Below are 19,052 nucleotides of genomic sequence, written 5' to 3'. Positions count from 1 at the left end.
CGTCGTAAGACCAAAATTTCAGTGATAGACACCGATATGATGTATGTAACAGCTATTTGATGGTCATGGTCGTTTTGACGACCTCCCTGGCGCAGTGGTGAGCGCTGTGGTCTTAATAGTGGGAGGTACCGGGCTCGATTCCTGGCAGGGGTTTGGAATGTTATAATTTCTAAATTTCTGGTCTGGTCTGGTGGGAGGCTTCGGCCGTGGCTAGTTACCACCCTACCGGCAAAGCCGTGCCGCCAAGCGATTTAGCGTTCCGGTACGATGCCGTGTAGAAACCAAAGGGGTAAGGGTTTAATAAAAACTGCCATGTCCCTTCCAGGTTAGCCCGCTATCATCTTAGACTGCATCATCACTTACCACCAGGTGAGATTGCAGTCAAGGGCTAACTTGTATCTGAATTGAAAAAAAAAAATTCAATACAGTAAATAACTATTTGTCTATAGTCTTACATATCAGTTGTTTACAGTCAGGATCCAAAAGCGGGCTGTTCGACTTGTGGACGATCCCAGTTCGTTGGAAAGCCTGGAGCATCGCAAAGACTTACCTAAGCTCTCTATGTGTGTTCAATTCCTTTATAATGGGGGGTGCTCTGAAGAGTTTTTTTACTTCATTCCAACCTCCTTCTTATACAACTGTATCGCACGCAACCGTAAGCAATTTCACCCTCACCACCTGAGGGCCTGTTGCACTTCAACCGTCCGTTGTACCAGTTCTTTTTTTCACGCACGTGCAAACTTAAGAACCGACTCCCTTCGCCAGTGTTTCCACTAGATTACAATATGGGGTCAATCAAGGGGAAGATCAATAAATTCCTATAAATCCGGCAACACATTGGCGGTTCCTCTGATGCTGCAAATGTTCATGGGCGGCGGTAATCACTTAACACCAGGTGACCCGTATCCTCGTTTGCTCGCTATTTTAGTTTTTAAAAAGTCTATTAAGATGCATACTAGGACTTCAGGTGTTATGATATGTGCCTAAGCACCCCAAATTAAAACGAAGGTTTAAATAAGAGCCTTTATTTGTTCATTGGTCCTCAAAACCTCATCCACATCGAAATTCTTAGTCTTAAAGTACGATTCTATCTCTTGTAATGTCTTTCCCTTAGTTTCTGGTAATTTAACATAAAAATAACCAAGACATATAAACATGATCCCCGCATTCATAAGAAACAGGCCGTGGTACCCCATAATAGAAATAAACTTGGGTAAAAGTACTATACTAAAACATAAAGATCCAACAAGTAAAGGAGAAGCCAATATACAGATATACATCCTTAATTCTATTGGAAATATTTCGCCGAACAATATTTCTATTACAGGATACGGCCCTGCGTTTACAATTATAAAGTAAAAAGCCAGTAAAATCACAATAATCCATTGGAAGTAAACTTCAGAATTTTTAAAGTACAAACACAAACTTAGTAAAATTAAAACAATATTCGCTATTGAACCTGACGAAAATAGCAAAAAACGAATCGAAGACTTTTTAATTAGTACACAAGAAAGACAAGTGCCTATTAATATAAATCCGTCAACCAGTAATGTGTATAATAAAACATCGGGAGACCCGGTTATATCTTCCAATATAACAGTTGCTAGCGTACAGAAAACAACCCTTCCCGCCGCCGCAAAATAAGCATATAGAAAAGCAACCATAACCATTAAATCCCAAAAATATCTTTTCTTAAAAGCTGATAAAAATTTCTTAAAACTATTACTTAAATTCATATCGACACCTGCTTTTTGTTTATTAGTTTCCATTTTAATTAGTAACCGCAATTCTTCTTCAGAACTTGGATTACTACCATGTATTTTTCGAAATGCCGTAGCGCAATCTTCAAATTTACTTTTAGAGGCCAACCAATGAGGGCTTTCTATCCAAAAGTAAGGTAGACAGAGATGTATAATTGATAGAAATAATCCAATTATAGTTAATGTTCTCCAATGTATAATAACACTTAGTAAATGACCTATTAGGTTACCGAACGCTGGTGTAACCATGGATACCAAGCTTAGCTGAATTGCTCGTGATTTGGGAGAGGTGAACTCTGCTATACCAACTAAATTAAACATAGTAAAAAGTGGCACAGACATTCCGACTAGGAATCTGGATATCATGAACGCTGAAAACGTTCTAGCGTAGTACAGAATAATCCAGTTTAATGCTAATGGTGCAGAAAAGAGTACGAAAGTCCATCTTCTTCCGATGATATCACTTATAAAAAGGAACATGACGCTGAGTCCGCCAGAGAGTGGTGCAAAGGATGCTTGAACAAACAAAATAAATAGCATTAGGCAACTTATAGAAGGTACACGGCCAAAAGTAATGTACATCGACCTTTAGAAGGAGATAGCATATTTGTAGAGCGTTGTCCCTGTCGTTGAGACCGACAAAACGTCATATAGGTATGAGTGACAGAGACAACGCTCTACAAAGCGGAAATGTCATTCTATAGGCCGATGTACATTACTTTCGGCCGCGTACTGTACCCGTAGTACAAGATTTTACGTCTCACCAAACCAAACCAAATTCGAGAGTCGAAATACTTCCGCGTTACAGTAAAATGGACCTAAACAGCCTTGAATTGAAGTCAAATATTCAATGCCACTGATTTTAATTTCGCAATGTTTCCGCTTGGAGCGCTGTCTGTAGAAGTGTAGACAAACTTGAGCTTTAAAACAAGGCATTTAAGATCAAGTTTACTGTAACTCGGAAGTATTTCGACTCTCGAATTTGGTTTGGTTTGGTGAGACGTAAAATCTTGTACTACGGGTACTGTACCTCCGCAGTTTGCGGCATTTCGCTTGCAAACATTCTGCGAGCGGTTGATTTGGAGCGAACGTTTCGCGCGGTATTCTTCTGGTCGATTCCGGAATTTTTTGTTGGCTGTGATTTGCTGAATTCTTGGTGTTCTTGGTGCAACAAAGCATTGTAGCCAATAGTAAGCGAGTGTCGAGTGAGCCGTTCACTGTTCGCTAATGGAGACACACCTTAAATCGCAATATTTTCAAAGTCAAAGTCACATCATTTATTCTATTCAAAGTAGGTACCTACCTTGGACGATCTAACCTACCTACTATTGTACTCTTTTTGACAGTCAGTTGTTGGGTTTGTAGGATGATAAGGCACCGATTCCGTTGTCTTTCTCTAAACTAAATTTAGAGTATCTGCATCCTTTTCTTTTTAACAATGCAGGGACAGAACATGAACTTTACATTTAAAGACTCTAAATTTTAGTGCACGCTACGCTCGCGACTGTGCGCTACAATTACGGGTTTTACCATCTTAAAATTAAATTTAAAACTGTCAAACTGCGTCTGTCCTTTTCGTATTATATTAGTAAGAAGCTAATGTAGAGAGTGTTCTAAAATTAGGTTGTGCTCAGCTCAGAATCCCCAGAAGTGTACCAATGTGGTGATAATTAATTACGTAAACTCACAACCAAACTACAAGGGTGCCCAGGGTCTGAGAAGAGCCAACAACAAACTCATATGGACAAGCGCCGTATAAAATGAACCCTCCAATGACTCACCCATCAAAAATATCTCATTTTCGCTGAGAACTATGCCCTCATCCCGCTGTTGCAACGCTCGCACCATCCCGCTCATGTGACCGAACGTGAACCCGCATGATAAAACGACGAGATTCAGTGTTGCTATCACGAAAATCTGAAATCAATAGAAAGAAAGAAAAAAAATTAGTTTATTCATCTTGTGCCTAAAAAACAAACTTAAAATTAATGGTTAGTAGGTAGTACTTTAGTAATAATTTTTTTTTAAATGACCATAGGTATTAGGTAGTTATACTACGCTACAGGTCGAGATGGCAATCGGGGTATGAGCCGAGGGGACGCCCCGCACACCCGCACGTCACCCGCGCTCGTCGGCACCGGGTTAAAGTGGACCCTGTTCCCTCCCCGATTGCCATTTCGACCTGCTGCGTACTTTAATAGGTTCCTATACCTACTTATAATGAGACCAGGGTCGGCTATGTAATGCCCGGGTGCAATCAATATCCTAGCGCCCTCTGGTCTAGTCTATCAATCAAGTCTATTCAGTCTAGCGCCTGTAGGCACGCGATCAAAATGGAATACATAAAACATTATACAATAGATACAGTTAATATTTTCACCATTGATGGGAAATTCGGGTGCAAACGATGCAATAATTATAAATGATATCGCGAAGCGATAGCGCGCTCACTTCGCTTATGGTATATCCCCCGGGGGTCTATAACGTTGACTGTCGTCTTATTGACGGCGGCCGGCCACATTACACCCAGTGGCGTGTACAGGATTCGAAGCTAGTCTAGTAGGTATTACTTAGTTAGGTTACTGTTATTAACTGTCATGATGAAAAATGAGCACGAAGCTATGTCACCCTGGGTAAGCAGTGCTTTTACGCCTCTATAATCTGCACGCCACTGATTATACTAAAACGAGATAGACAGATTTATGTGAGAGATAATAGCTCTGTCTCGTTTTAAGTCTAACTCTATATGGCCGGCCGCCGTCAATAAAGCAACGGTCAACATAAAGTAGAAAAAAATTTGCTTATACTTTTTAGGCTTTTATCTGAACTGAACTTCTCAGGGTTATTAAACCTTCGGCTTCGACTTCGGCCGAAGTCGTGATAGCCGATTAATCGGACTCGGCTTCGGCTAAATCGACCTTTAGTCGGACACTAAATTACTAATTAGTGATACCAATTTTTAAACAAACAAGTGGTAAGTACATGTGATAATCCTAAACCGGTGTGATGATAATATGAACAACACTAATCAAGTAGGTAAGTATTATGTAAAACACTAATTTTATCAAGTTAAAATAAAAAAAACGGCCAAGTGGGAGTCAGGGTCGCGCAACGAGGGTTCCGTACTACAGTCGTATTTTTTCGACATTTTACACGATAAATTAAAGACTACTTACTAGATCTCGTTCAAACCAATTTTCGGTGGAAGTTTGCACGGTAATGTACATCATATATTTTTTTAGTTTTATTATTCTCTTATTTTAGAAGTTACAGGGGAGGGGGAGGGGACATTTTACCACTTTAGTTGTGTCTCTCGCGCAAACTATTCAGTTTAGAAAAAAATTATATTAGAAACCTCAATATCATTTTTACGGCCTATCCATAGATACCACGTATGGGTTTGATAAAAAAAAACTTGAGTTTCAGTTCTAAGTATGGGGAACCCCCAAAATTTATTGTTTTTTTCTATTTGTGTGAAAATCTTAATGCCGTTCACAGACTACATCTACTTACCAAGTTTCAACAGTATAGCTCTTATAATTTCGGAAAAAAGTGGCTGTGACATACGGACGGACAGACAGTCAGACAGACAGACAGATAGACATGACGAATCTATAAGGGTTCCGTTTTTTGCCATTTAGCTACGAAACCCTAAAAAGCGGCGATAGCCTAGTGGCCAAAAGCGGTGAAATGCTAGTGGCCAAAAGCGGTAATAGCCTAGTGGCAAAAACTGGTGATAGCCTTCGATCCCGGGCACGTACCTCTAACTTTTCGGAGCTATGTGCATTTTATTTAAACAGGCTTTAACTGCGAAGGAAAACATCGTGAGGAAACCTGCATGCCTGAGAGTTCCCCATATTACAAAGTGTTTTGTTAAAAAATTGAAAAATATTTGTCGTTTACGGATTGTGACGTCATTATTCACTTTCCGTACAGCGTGACGTTATTAATCAATTATGTTACAAATAAATAAAAATCACGACTTTTTAAATTATTCCCTTTAAGTAGAAATAATAAATTGTAGCCCCATAAACTACCGCTACACAAAAAAAATCACATCATTTTATTACTATAATGGTCCAAGACTCTATTGAAAACCAATTACAAATTCCTAACTACAGTGGTAAATATAAATTTTTTAGTGATAAGTTTTTCTGTATGTATATTGTATATACTATATATAGTTTTTTTTTGTTGTCTACTTAATAATAATTTCAAATAGAAAAAAAAAGGTATACCTATTGTAAACCCATATATAAATCTCTATGTGACTACAGTGGTACCTACCTAATTTGAATAAATGACTTTGACTTAGACTTTGACCCACCTTTTGATGACTAGCTTTAGCAGCCATTTATTACATCTGATCAGTTCAACAGGTTAATATACATTGACTAAGGTAATTGTGCATTTATTTGAAACAAGACTAAGTATAGTCAGTACAAAATGACTTCTCACGCGCCATTTTAACTAATGGTTCAACCTCAACTCTCATATCAAAAGTACAGTTCACCTTTAAAATAAGGGCTAAAATCGTACCTTTGACATGAAATTTGAGACATAAAGTTAAAATGGCGCGTGAGAAGTCATTTTTTACGCATTTTATGTAAGTACCTATAGGTATGCCGATTAGGGTATCAATGAGGATTTTTGTGTTAATTTAATTTTGTTTTAATGTTAATTTTTTGTGTTCCGTAGGAACTTAAAACAAACGGGTGCACTCTTTATATTTAGCGGACTTCAGGAGGTTCTCAATTCGATTTTGTTTCGATTTCGTGTGGGACCCTCGTAGCCAATGGCGCGCAGGTCATAGAGGCATAAATGCACTGCTTACCCCAGTTGAAATAGCTCAATGCATATTTTTCATTATGACCTGCCAGTAAACAGGTTTCTACCTAACTAATGCCTACCCTGGCTTCAAACACTGTGCACGCCACTGCTCGTAGCTTTAGTTTTTAGTTTGCGTTATAAGTATCACCACTATAATATCTTACAAATCCAACAAGTCCAACAACTGACAATCAGAAAGAGTCATTTATTACCTATTTTGAATAAATTAAAAAATTTTGATTGTATGATTTTTTTTGTATTTTTGTTACGCGATTAGATACTCGGCTAATAAAATTAATTAATTTTACATACCTAAATAGATAAGGTCCGTATAGTTAAACACTCCTATTTATCCTGGAAAATTAAAAAGTTCTCACGGGATTTTTAAAACGAACGACGTCGCAGGCATCAGCTAGTTAAAAAAGAATCCATGGTGAAGGAGTTATCAGCTAGCTTCTAAATATATAAAAGGAAAAGCTGACTTACTGATTGACTGACTGACTGACTGATCTATCAACACACAACTCTACTGAACGGATCGGGCTGTTGGCATGCAAAAAAGCAGATTGTAGACTTTTTTTTTTTTTTTTAATTCAGATACAAGTAAGCCCTTGACTGCAATCACACCTGGTGGTAAGTGATGATGCAGTCTAAGATGATAGCGGGCTAACCTGGAAGGGGTATGGCAGTTTTTATTAAACCCATACCCCTTTGGTTTCTACACGGCATCGTACCGGAACGCTAAATCGCTTGGCGGCACGGCTTTGCTGGTAGGGTGGTAACTAGCCACGGCCGAAGCCTGCCACCAGACCAGACCAGAAATTTAGAAATTATAAAATTCCAAACCCCTGCCAGGAATCGAACCCGGGACCTCCCACTATTAAGACCACAGCGCTCATCACTCCGCCAGGGAGGTCGTCAGGGAGACATCCGACAAAAAAGAATTTTTGAAAATTCAACCCCTTAGGGGGTGCAACAGGGGTTTGAAATTTGTGTAGTCCATGCGAACGAAGTTGCGAGCATAAGAAGGTCGCCGGTTCAAATCCCACACGTTTCACTATTGTCGTACTCCTAGCACAAGCTTTACGCTATTAGAGGGGAAAGGGGAATATTATCACCAATACACTTGGCTAATATTCTTTTTTTTTTTAAAAAAAAACAAAGCCATAGTTATAGTAGGTAGTTTATATTAACAGGTACTTAGATATCATCACCATCATCATCATCAACCAATAGACGTCCACTGCTGGACCCTGTATCTTGGAAGGACACGCCACGGTCTTGCGCCCACAATCCAGCGGAGCGGTTCCTTATTGCAACTCAAATATATTATGTAAGTATGTCATCTATCTGTGATAGCTAGATAGATAGATAGAAAAAAGCTGTGATAGCATAGTGTATATAACGTCCGCCTTCCAATCGGAGGTTGGGAGTTCGATCCCGGGCACGCACCTCTAACTTTTCGGAATTATGTGCGTTTTAATTAATTAAATATCACTTGCTTTAACGGTGAAGGAAAACATCGTGAGGATACCTGCATGCTTGAGAGTTCTCCAAAATGTTCTCAAAGGTGTGTGAAGTCTACCAATCTGCACATGGCCAGCGTGGTAGACTATGGCCAAACCCTTCTCACTCTGAGAGGAGACCTGTGCTCTGTAGTGAGCCGGCGATGGGTTGATCATGATGATGATGATGTCATCTATCCAGAGGGGTCTTCCAAGGCTGCGCTTTCCGGTCTGAGGTCGCTATTCCAGCACCTTGGACCAGTAGGTAGGTTCACCTTTACTAGAATAAAATCAATAAAACGTACCTAGTACTATTTTGCCAAAATAATAGGTAGGTAGGCTTTTGGAAGGCAATGTTTTTTTTTTTTATTCGTTCGGGGAGGAGGAAAATCCTTATGGATGCCTCCGGTATGCCCGACTCCACAATGGCCTACGGACTAAAAACCTCTCCCCCCCCCCCTCCGCTCTATCTTTCAGGTGGAGGGGGGGAGGAGGTTTTTAATCCGTAGTCCGCAATCTTAATGGAAGGCAATGTTAGCGGATGCAAACTGCTGCGAATTCGAAACATAATAATTATTATACAAATTCAAATGAATCGACCCTCGAATAGTTGTAATAGATAGGTATTATAGTACCTACTCGTAAAGTAATTATTATGTAGATTAGATACAGTACGCGGCCGAAAGTAATGTACGTCGCCCTTTAGAATGACATTTCGGCTTTGTAGAGCGTTGTCTCTGTCACTCATACCTATTATGACGTTTTGTCGGGCTCAACGACAAAGACAGTGCTCTACAAATTGGCTATCTCCTTCTAAAGGTCGATGTACATTACTTTCGGCCGCGTACTGTAGGTACAATTTATGAACGAACTTTAAGCTAATAAAACTTCAGTAGATGAAACAAACAGCAAAACGCATAAAGGTAGACTTATACTACACCGTGCACGGGCCGGCATAGAAGCATAATGCACTGCTTACCCCAGTTGTATGCAAAAAAACAGGTTTCGTACCTAACTAATGCCTACCCTGGCTTCAAACCCTGTGCACGCCACTGGGTAGGATAGGAATAATCCGCGACATGTTGAGATGACAATCGGGGTATGAGGCGGGAGGATGCCCCGCACACCCGCACAGCACCCGCGCTACAAACTAGCGAGTTAGCTAGTAGATACAGTTTAAGAAGCGGTAATTAAAACAAAAAATAAATTACAATACTTAGAGGAAATCATGTTCCTGGCAACGCGTAGCGCACGATGCTAACGGAATGCGAGATTTCTCTTTCGAAGGCGATTTATTGTCGCTTCCGATGATACAGAACTATTGAACTTTCTAACTTTTGGTGTTTTACTTTTTGTATTCGATGACAGGTCAAAATAATTATTATAACGTCTTCTGAGCGAATTTAGAGCCTCTAGCTCGACCGGTAAAGGAGTGGGCTGAAAACCGAAGAAAGGTCGACGGTTCAAATCCCGCCCGTTGCACTATTGTCGAACCTACTCCTAGCACAAACCTGACGCTTAGTTGGAGAGGAAAGGGAAATAGGTATTAGTCATTTATCATGGCTAGCATGGTTTTTCTTAAAAAAAAAAACAATCTCGGCCACGGCGGACGACACCGCCCCGCGCATTTTTGAGGGTTCTGTACCCGAAGGATACCAACAACGGGACCACTACTAAGCTTCCGCTGTCCGTCCGTCTGTCTATCAGCGGGTTGTATCTCATGAACTGGAAAAGGTAGAGCTGTTTTTTCCAGTCTATATTCTAGTATATAACACCGCCAATTCAACTCCGGACTGTCAATGAGAATTTCTGACCAAAAAAATTTAGTACTTAAGTAAATTTTAGGCACTTCCGAGTTCCGTTAGTACATAATATGAGGTAGTTAATAGCTGTTTTTAAACTTTCTAACTTTTGAGGTGAAGAGTGTTTTTCGAAGACATAAGCTGTTCTAAACAGCTGTTCTAATTTTAAACATGGAAATTGAATTAAATTCGAATGGCTAGCGCTATCTATTGACGAAGCGTAGAACTACTTAATAAGCACCATGACGTTCCATATCTACAGTAGGTACGCAGTACGATAACTTTCTTGTTGCATGATTTATATAGCGCCATCTGTTGAAGAATTTTTCTTTCAGATTATTCAAATTAGTAACTACCTAGAAGATATTACAACTTATATAATAAAAATAGCTTTAAAAATTATTTAAAACCAAACTTATTACAACTGCAATGTCAAAAAGTTTAAATTTGTGTCGATAGATGGCATGATCAACTGATACAGATTCAAAATATTTATAAAACGTTAATTTCCTCAGACTAATTTCTTTTCCAAAATAAAAAAATAAAATCAGCTGAAAATTGCAATCGGTGGGTTCAAATTTGATTTGATAAACAATAACTTCACAAAGTAACACCATAAAATAGTTTAATGAGACGATATTAGTCGTTTATTTGTTCGGATTAGCGGTTTAAACTTTTTTATTGACGCCATCTTCAGTGATTGTTCGCCAATCGCCGTTCATACGTCGCTGGCAGTGAACGGAACGATCAACGAAGTGCCGTGTCGTATAGATCGCTGGCTGGCCGTGTCTGGCTGAAAATAGTGAACGAAGTATGAGTTTTCGAAATATGTTCGAATAAAAAAGTGAACAGTGAGTGACTGTCATCCAGCAAGATGGTTGATGACGTGAAAGATATTACGGAAAAAGCTGAAAGTAAAGGTATTATGTGCATTTAAAATCGATACGTGCCGTTTTAGTGTGAAATGTGATCGAGATCGTCTAACCCTAAACCGCGTCGTGGCCCCACGTCGTCGTGGGTTCATGAACAGCTTTCGAGTTTCGAGAATGTCCGCAGTGGGCTGGGGCCGACGCAATCCGATGTTTTGTTTTTCAACTGCATTTGGACGTCTTTTGACGTCGTGGTATGTTCTAAAATTAGCTATACGGCCACCAGACGGTATGTACGCATTCCTGTGCAAAGAGCGCTGGGACTGTGGACCTCCTGTCAGTTGGTCAATGATGGTACAGATCGGCTTAGCTGGATTCCCTGCATATCTACGACTACAGTTATATCATACGTTACAGTACCATCGCAATTTGTTCGTTAAACCGCAGAGTGGGGTGCAAAATTTGCCTGTAATGGTATGAAATGTACAAAATGATGTGTTCTTGAGTCATGCACTGTCAATTCTTCTGACGTAAGTACTTATTTTGCATGTATGTGCATATAATTTTACCCATGCACACACACTCACTGCAACCTGTTCACTTTCTACATTATCTTATCTTGACTATATAATATCATATTTTTTCCCTGCGCATATTAAAACCCATCTAAATTACATGCCCTATCTACTGTGGATATTGCACTCGTTAACTATTTATGTTAGTGATAACTGATAAGATAGGTCAACTTATTAGCTAGAAATATCTAATAAGTATCGACTATATGAAATCATCATGACTATCTTTGTAGTAGTCTTTGATTCAATGTTTTTGAGGTTATCACTATATTTCTGACCTTGTATGACATCAAACAGCGTACACATACTAGTAATCAACTGAATTAAGCCACTCATTTATCATCATGATCAACCCATTACCGGCTTACTACAGAGCACGGGTCTCCCTCTCTGAGAGGGGTTTTGGCCATGAACATTATGGAGAACTCTCAGGCATGCAGGTTTCCTCACGATGTTTTTCTTCACCGTTAAAGCAAGTGATATTTAATTACTTAGAACCCACATAACTCCGAAAAGTTAGAGGTGCATGCCCGGGATCGAACCCCTGACCTCTGATTAGAAGGCGGACGTCCTAACCACTAGGCTATCACAGCTTTTTTAATAATTAGTATAGAACTAATAATTAGTATTTTCAATTTTCAAGTGGCCACTCATTAATCATTCATAACTTGCTGACCTAATCTGTCTTTGTACAGAATTTCCTAAAATCCTTTCTTATTGGAGGTATATGCTATAAAGAAAACCTACCTGCAAATCTGAAGTTTCTGAACCCAGCGGCTCAGCAGTATGTTGATTAGTCAGTCAGTCAGTTTATCATTTTATATTTATCTATCCATGTAATTATTACTGTTTGTTTCCATAAAAATCTATGAATATATGAAAGGAAAAGGTGACTGACTAACTGATCTATCAATGCACAGCTCAAAGTACGGGACTGATCAGGTTGAAATTTGGCATGCAGATATTCAAATTCAAATGGTTTATTCAAAATAGGTAATAAATTACTCTTTTTGATGGTCAGATGTTGGATTCATAAGATATACTTAGTGGTGATAATTATAGCTATTATAATGTAGACATCAGCTAAGGAAAGATTTTCGAAAATTCAACCCCTAAGGGGGGTAAAGGGTAAAAAGGGGGTCAGTCACCTTTTCCTTTTATATATTTAGATTAAGATTTTCTTAATTTCTTGTTTTTCTTGAATCATCAGTAGGTATTTCTCTATATTTATTGGCCCATGAAGCAAATGCAAACATGTTCTTATCAATGACAACTGATAAGACATGCACCTTGCATTCCTATTTTGACAGCAACATTATTTACTTTCTCTGCTGGTAAGATAATTTAGCGAAATTAAATTGAATTTATGTTACAAAATATTACTAATTATACTGCTAATTTATTACATCCATACTGACATACTAATATTATAAATGCGAAAGTGTGTCTGTCTGTCTGCTGGCCTTTCACGGCCTAATCGTTCAACTGATTTTGACGAAATTTGGTACAGCGGTGGTAGCTTGCATCCCGGGGAAGAACATACTTTTTATCCTGGGAAATCAAAGAGTACCCATGGGATTTTTATAAATCTAAATCCACGCTTACGAAGTCGCGGCCATCGGCTAGTGTTTATTAATTTACTCACACCACAGCAATGTGTGAATAATATTAATAATAAATCTTACACACCCATACAAGAATGCCTTATGCAAAGAAATGAGTCAACCTGTGTAGGAGCAAGCGTAGCAAATTGATGTGCTTATGGATTGTTGCATAGCTTTATTCGCCAAATATTCATCTTAGTACTATCATCTGAATACATAAAAGGAAAGGGTTACTGACTGACTGATCTATCAATGCACAGCTCAAACTACGGGACGGATCGGGCTGAAATTTGGCATGCAGATAGTTATGATTGTAGACATCTGCTAAGAAAGGATTTTTGAAAATTCGCCGCCCTAAAAGCAAAGTTTGTGTTGTCCTCGCGAACGAAGTCATGAGCCTAAGCTAGTACTATCATATAACTAAACTAGCGACCCGGCAGTCCTATCATATAACTATAACCGCTCTGGCTTCGCACGGGCAGCTTATTACAATTTTCGAAAGTATCTCTAATTAAAAAAATTATATTCTACTAGCTGATGCCCGCGACTTCGTCCGCGTGGAATTAGGTTTTTGAAAATCCCGTGGGAACTCTTTCATTTTCCGGGATAAAAAGTAGCCTATGTCACTCTCCAGGTCTTTATATATACCCGTGCAAAAAATCACGTCAATCCGTTGCACCGTTGCGACGTGATTGAAGGACAAACCAACAAACCAACAAACAAACACACTTTCGCATATATAATAAGGGTACTGATGTCACTCGGGAATAATGTAGCTGTCTGATGGTGAAAGAATTTTTGAAATTGGTCCAGTATAGTTTTTAAAATTATTCGTTACAAACATATACAAAAATACAAAACTAACTAGACGATGCCCGCGACTTTGTCCGCGTGGATTTAAGTTTTTAAAAATCCAGTGGGAACTCTTTGATTTTCTAGGATAAAAAATAGCCTATCTCCTTCCCCGGGATGCAAGCTATCGCTGTACCAAATTTCGTCAAAATCGGTTGTACAAATGGGCCGTGAAAGGCTAGCAGACAGACACACTTTGGCATTTATAATATTAGTATGGACTTGGTATAATAAAGATTTCTTTTGTCATAACTCATCATCATCAACCCATCGCTCGCTACTTAGCACTGGTCTGCTCTCAGAATGACTAATGAGAAGGGATGTAGTCCACCACGCTGGCCCGTTGCGGATCGACAAACTTTACACGCCTTTGAGAACATTATAGAGAACTCTTAGGCATGCAGAATTCAAATGACGCAGAGAAGAGAGATCGAAAGTAGGTTTGTCTAGAATCTAGATGTGGGAAGACGTAGATTAGAATATTCAGCCTTTAACCTATTGTTTACATGTCATTGGCCTTATAAACTTTATATTAGAACGACAGGGTAGGTACATCACTGAACGTACATAGCTGAAATCTAGGTGTTTTAGACCTTTAGCGAAAACTAGATACCTACCAAGGGCACTCCCGCACTAGCCGTCGTCATCAATCGATAGACAAGAGATCTATGTCCACTGCTGGACATAGATCTCTTGTAGGGACTTCCATACGCCGCGGTCTTGCGCCACCAGCTGTTCGATTGCGGTAGAATAACAGCTACAATATCACGATCCCAATCACCTTGATTGGTTGACGCTTGCTCACTATTGGCTACAGTGCATTGTTGCAACAAGAATCGCACAAATTCAGCCAATCAGAACAATTGAGACTGTAATTATGATTGATGCAGGTTTTACGAAATCAACCTACTGGATCCAGATTCCAGAGGCCTCTTTGCGACTTGTTAAATGTCATCTTTAGAGCCTCAATAGCTCAACGGGTAAAGCAGTGGACTGAAAACTAAAAGGTCGACGGTTCAAACCCCGGCCGTTGCACTATTGTCGTACCTACTCCTAACACAAGCTTAACGCTTAGTTGGAGAGGAAAGGGGAATATTAGTCATTTAACATGGCTAATATTCTTTAAAAAAAAAATCTTACCACTCAGTGGGAGGTCTGCCAACAACGCCGCGCTATCCGGTGTGTGATCACCGTTTCAGCAACTTGGGACCCCAATATCTATCGGTTCTTACAACCCATTCACTTCGCAGCCTGTTAGGCTATGTCGGTACACTTGTAATTCTTTTACTTATGTGTATCTCCTTATTTCTGATTTGACCCTATCCGTAGCGATTCCTACTGGATTTTTAGGATGTTGTTCAAGCCATTTCTCCACAGCTCTACAGAACATGAGCATATTAATGTTGGGTTTTGGTCTTAGTTGGCCTTCGATTGCTGAACAAATGGTTGTTATTTCTTTGATAACTTAAATAATTTGAGTTTGAGTTTAACTAACATTATAATAAACTAAAAATAGCCACGCCATGCCATCCGCAATGTCGCACGTCTATACACGTAAAGGTCAACGCGCCACTATAAAAGGCACGTCTTCCGAGACGAGGAAAAGTGCACATACAATTACCTATTAGCTTATCTTTTTTCATCTCGTAAGTCTTGCCTATACTAAGTATGCCTTACTTACATAAAACATCATCATCATCCGATAGACGTCCACTGCTGGACATAGGTCACTTGTAGGGACTTCCACACGCCACGGTCTTGCGCCGCCGCCGTCATCCAGCGGTTCCCTGCGACTCGTCTGATGTCGTCCGTCCACCTAGTGGTACATAACTTGGATCAATTAAACATAACTTAGATCAATTAAACATAACTTGAATCAATTAAACATAACTTGGATCAATTAAACATAACTTGGATCAACTAAACTTACTGCAACGCAAATCTGATATACCTACAGAAAGAAATATAGACGATAGAGTCAGTAGCAGTTATCCGTAAAAACAGAGATAATATATTAACAAGTACCTACTTGTTAATATAATATTATCTCTGGTACAAAATGACTCCTCACGCGCCATTTTAATTGTATGGATGTCAAAAGTACGGTTCATCTTTAAAATAAGGACTACAATCATATGTAGCAATCAGAAGTTAGAATAGTAGAGTACAAAAGGATAGACTGGAGAAGCCTTTCATCATCATCACGACGATCAACCCATCGCCGGCTCACTACAGAGCACGGGCTCTTCTCAGAGTGAGATGGGTTTTTGGAGTGTGGTAGACTATGGCCACACTGGCCAAGTGCGGATTGGCAGACTTCTTACTCCTTTGAGTTTAATACCTACTTCGTAGAATAATAAAATCACCCACATTTTATTTCAACAGTTTGTTAGTTACGCTAAATTAAATCTCCAAATTGATCGTGATTCTCATGATAGATAATCGCAGTGGCGTGCAGCTGATAGAGGCATAAACGCACTGCTTACCCTCGTTGTAATAAATCAATGCATATTTTTTATTAAAATCTGCCGGAAAATAAGTTCATACTTAAATGCATACCCTGGCTTGAAATCCTGTGCACGCCACTGGATAATCGTGATAATGTTTGGAGCTATATTTAAGTGATACCACAAAATCTCATAAATTTTTCACGAAAGTCTAGACATAGCTAACACTGTCCAGGTGCAACGTCATTTCTGATAAATTTTAAATTTAATAGCCACCATGACACGTGCCAACAAGGTCAACTATCGACCGTTCCGACTTCCGACCAGTCACAAAATAAACTCAAACTCAAATCGTTTATTCATAACCGGCCAAGTGTGACTCAGACCCGCGCACTGAGGGTTCCGTACTACAGTCGTATTTTTTCGACATGTTGTTGCACGATAAATCAAAAACTATTATGCCTAAAAATAAATAAAAACCTGTTTTAGAATTTACAAGTAAAGCCCTTTCATATTATTATGATACCCCATTTGGTATAGTAATCTTAGACAGACAGACAGACAACAAAGTTATCCTATAAGGTTTCCTTTTCCTTTTGAGGTACGGAACCCGAAAAAAAGCGGACGAATTGGCAGTCGGTCAAAATTCGAATTCGAAATTTGCACGTCTGCTGATGCTTAAATGAAAATCACCGCCTTGTTGGGAAACGACCTTGCAATAAGTGCGGTCAATATACGGTACTTCGGCTGCATTTGAAAATCAACTCTTTGTCATGTGCAATAAAACTTAAAATCCTTTACCAAGTAAGTCTATAGGGAGCTAATTAAATTTAATTTTTGTCACCTTGCCGTAAATATATTTTGCGTAGGCATTAAAGTATTTGGGATATCTTATACGGATGGGGAAATGTTAGGTGTTGAATATTAATGTAAGCCCACGGATTACCCGAGTCTTGTGTTGAATAACTTAGGCGCGGTAGAGGGGTTCAAAGATTTATGTTTAGATGATTCATGGGTGGAAAGAGGTTGTATAGCTTCATTTTCTCTTTCGTATTTTTTGATTAAAAATTAAAAAAAACCGTTCAAGTGCGAGTCGGACTCGCACAGGAAGGGTCCCGTACCATCGCACAAGATATTACACTTTTATCTGCAACACTGCAAGTTAATCACGGACCTAAAATGGAAATCTATATCTTATCGTTTTCTCAGTAAACTAGCTTATGCTCGCGACTTCGTCCGCGTGGACTACAAAATTTCAAAACCCTATTTCACCCCCTTAGGAGTTTAATTTTCAAAAATCTTTTCTTAGCGGATGCCTACGTCATAATAGCTATCTGCATGCCAAATTTCAGCCCGATCCGTCCAGTAGTTTGAGCTGTGCGTTGATAGATCAGTCAGTCAGTCAGTCATTCAGTCAGTCAGTCAGTCAGTCACCTTTTCCTTTTATATATATAGATGACTCAATCCCACTTCTGATGTCACTTTTGAACTAGAACTTCAGCAGGTGCGACTTTAATGTAATTAACTCAGATCCTTCTTTGTAACTTATTGACAAATCCTATTACAATGTAAAGGATTAGGTATTTAAATGATAAAAAAGCTTGGGAATGAGTTGCTTAACAGCCTTGTGATAGTCTAATAAGTTAAAGTGATTTTGTAAAGTGGTGATAATAAAAAGAATACCCGGCTGAGTTTGTTGTGGGCTCTTCTCAGACCTGGGCGCGTTTGGAACCCTCGCAGCTTTAGTTTTAAGTACGTATTCATTATCACCACTATATCATATCATCTTAAAAAAAAAAAATTTAAGACAATCAGGAAGCGTAAAATTTTACCAATTCTGAATAAATGATTTGAGTTTGAGTTTAACGTTTACGTTACTTCCGCCCGTATTTTAAATGCCGCCGCAAAACAAAACAGCTGTTTTGAGGCTGGCATGTTTGCGCTCAAGTTTCGCTTAGACCTCAGCCTGTCTTGTCCTACCTATTTAATCACTGTATGAAATGTGCAAACCGCCATGTTGCAACTTCTGATTGGACTACTTGTTTTGCGCGCACTGTCTAATAAAATAAATAAACAGACAGACAGACAGACAGACAACAAAGTGATGATAAGGGTTCCGTTTTTCCTTTGGAGTTACGGAACCCTAAAAAAGAACTTCAAAAAAAGGAGGAGGTTCTCAATTCGTCTCGGATCAACGAAACCCTTATAGATTCGTCATGTCTGTCTGTCTGCCTGTCCGTCCGTATGTCACAGCCACTTTTTTCCGAAACTATAAGAGCTATACTGTTGAAACTTGGTAAGTAGATGTATTCTATAAACCGCATTAAGATTTTTACACAAAAATATAAAAAAAGCAATATATTTTGGGGTTCCCCATACTTAGAACTAAAACTCAAAATTTGCGCGAGAGACACTTCTAAGGTGGTAAAATGTGCCCCCCCCCCCCCTGTAACTTCTAAAATAAGAGAATGATAAAACTAAAAAAAAATATATGATGTACAGTACCATGCAAAATTCCACCGAAAATTGGTATGAACCAGATCTAGTAAGTAGTTTTTGATTTATCGTACAAAATGTCGATAAAATACGATTGTACTACGGAACCCTCAGTGCGCGAGTCTGATTCGCACTTGGCCGGTTTTTCTAAATACGCAGCGCTTGCACATCCGGATGTTGTACAGTTTAATCACTTTAAAAGCAGACGGCATCTATTAGAGCACTAATTACTTTCTTTTCGTTGTCTCTACTCCTATATAGCAATAATCAATTGAAACTGAATTTAACGTCCAGTGAAAGTTTTGCACTCCA

At 39.1% G+C, this 19,052-nt stretch overlaps 1 protein-coding gene across 10 annotated transcripts in view; it reads left to right on the top strand.

Annotated features, from left to right (window-relative positions):
- Positions 1–10,484: 10,484 nt before the first annotated feature.
- The window catches only part of LOC117992427 (ensconsin-like), a 69,593-nt gene continuing 61,025 nt past the window's right edge, over positions 10,485–19,052 (top strand). For 3 of the 10 annotated variants that reach the window (XM_069505888.1, XM_034980123.2, XM_069505890.1), the window contains exon 1: positions 10,488–10,817. In XM_069505888.1, coding sequence (XP_069361989.1) covers positions 10,772–10,817 — 46 coding nt within the window. In that variant the 5' untranslated portion in view covers positions 10,488–10,771. Of the gene's footprint in view, positions 10,818–19,052 lie in introns of all 10 variants that reach the window. The other 7 variants (XM_069505885.1, XM_069505884.1, XM_069505887.1 and 4 more) reach the window with 4 other exon arrangements.

Source organism: Maniola hyperantus, chromosome 21 (assembly GCF_902806685.2).
Source record: "Maniola hyperantus chromosome 21, iAphHyp1.2, whole genome shotgun sequence".
NCBI classification, from domain to species: Eukaryota; Metazoa; Arthropoda; class Insecta; order Lepidoptera; family Nymphalidae; genus Maniola; species Maniola hyperantus.
The sequence above is the reverse complement of the archived record's forward strand: the minus strand, read 5'-3'. Positions and strand labels throughout refer to the sequence as shown.